A 1,736-nucleotide genomic window follows, 5' to 3' on the forward strand; every position below is an offset into this window, starting at 1 on the left:
AGGTTGCAGCCATGTCATATATTTGTTGTTCTTGTTTAATTTCCTTTAGAAACACGTTTTCCCTGTCTTTTAAGGAAGGATTCAGACTCATTTAGAACTGTGAGATTCCCACCCAGTTTTCCAGTCAGTCTACTAATATCTTGTGGTCAGCAGTGTCAAATGCAGCACTGAGATCTAATAATAAGACCTTGACAAGAGCAGTCTCCGTGCTGAGGTGCAGTCGAAAGCCTGACTGGAACACATCAAAACAGTTAGTTTGATTCAAGAAGCCATACATGTTTATTATTTCATATACCAAGCCTGTTGTTATAATGTCAGGGCCGCAGGACGTGGATTTGATGTTGTGTAATGTCCTGCAGGTCTTTATCATTGATCAGATGGAAATGTGTACAGGTAATAATTTAGGTGTGTATTACACTGTATACATCTGCAATCTGTCTGTGGATACATGAATATTGGAATTAATGTGGAAATATAATACCTTGTTGTCAACACCATAAACACGGTACATTTTTTTCCACTTAGATACATGTTTAATCAGAACATTTCAAGACATTCATTTACTGACACTTTTGTTATTTCTGCCACCAGCCAACAGTTTATAACAGAGCACATGTTTACATATGTTTCTTAGTTTTGACATTTGCAGTCCGTACATGACAGGGTTCATTAGTGGCTGTATGATGAGAAAATACAGTGACAGAACAATACGCAGCACACTGGGAACACCGCTCATATCAAATCTACTCCGAAACATTTCAAAGCCGCAGCCAAAAGAGAAGTTGAGGAGGGAAACAAGGTGAGGTGTGCAGGTACTGACAGCTTTCTGTCTGGTCTGTTTGGAACCAGAGAAACACACTCTGAGGATCTTAATGTAAGAGAAGAGGATTGGAAAGAGAGGGACAAAGATTGTGAGAAAAGTACCAAAATATCCATAAATGTTGTTCACCTGAGTGTCAGAACATGCCAATTTAACAACAAGGTAGTTATGACAATACAAACTGTTAATGATGTTTCCACACAGTGTCAAACGGATATTTAAGGATAAAGTTATCAAGAACTTCACAAAAGAGTACAACCAAATGAGAATAATGAAGATGACCGCCTTGTTAGAAGTCATACGAATGTTGTATTGCAGAGGATAACAGATAGCAAGATATCTGTCATAGGACATGACGGCTAAATTACAAAATTGTATATGTACATATGTAAACAAGCAGAAAATCTGCAGGAAGCAGAGCGGAGCAGAGACAGTGTGAATGTCAGAGAGGATCTGAACCAGAAGGAATGGAAACAACCCTGTACTACCATACAGTTCATTTACAAACAGGCTGCACAGAAAAAGGTACATAGGTTCATGTAAGCTCCTGTTCACACAGATAACCACAATCAGAGACGTGTTGGCAACAACAATCACAATGTATACAAATGTAGTTATCATAAAGTACAAGTACCTCAAATTCCCAACATGGATATAAGTGCTAAGAAGGAAGTAGGATAAAGTAGAATTCACCATCATTGTAGTTTTAGGAGAGAAAGCAATTGTACAACGATTTGCTTCTCATCTTTTAACTCTGAAATGAATAAGACATTGTTTTTCTATCTACAAGGCAAAATGAAATGAAAACACAGATTTTTTAGTTTCTCTTGTTAAAATTGATCAAGCGAATAGAAAAAAAACATGTCAGAATCCAGCAAAAACGTAAACCCTCACTGCCCAGTCTTTGTAAATGTGC

The 1,736-nt window shown here is 37.5% G+C and overlaps 1 protein-coding gene across 1 annotated transcript; it reads right to left on the reverse strand.

Annotated features, from left to right (window-relative positions):
- Positions 1-556: 556 nt before the first annotated feature.
- LOC117489293 (olfactory receptor 11A1-like) lies at positions 557-1,516 on the reverse strand. The gene has a single exon (XM_034138499.1). It carries the CDS (start codon positions 1,514-1,516, stop codon positions 557-559), a length of 960 nt encoding a protein of 319 aa, XP_033994390.1.
- Positions 1,517-1,736: the final 220 nt, after the last annotated feature.

Source organism: Trematomus bernacchii, unplaced genomic scaffold (assembly GCF_902827165.1).
Source record: "Trematomus bernacchii unplaced genomic scaffold, fTreBer1.1, whole genome shotgun sequence".
Classification (NCBI taxonomy): domain Eukaryota; kingdom Metazoa; phylum Chordata; class Actinopteri; order Perciformes; family Nototheniidae; genus Trematomus; species Trematomus bernacchii.

Coding starts and splice junctions, on each gene's coding strand:
- LOC117489293 (XM_034138499.1), bottom strand. CDS start 1,516: ATGGTGAATTCTACTTTATCCTACTTCCTTCTTAGCACTTATATCCAT.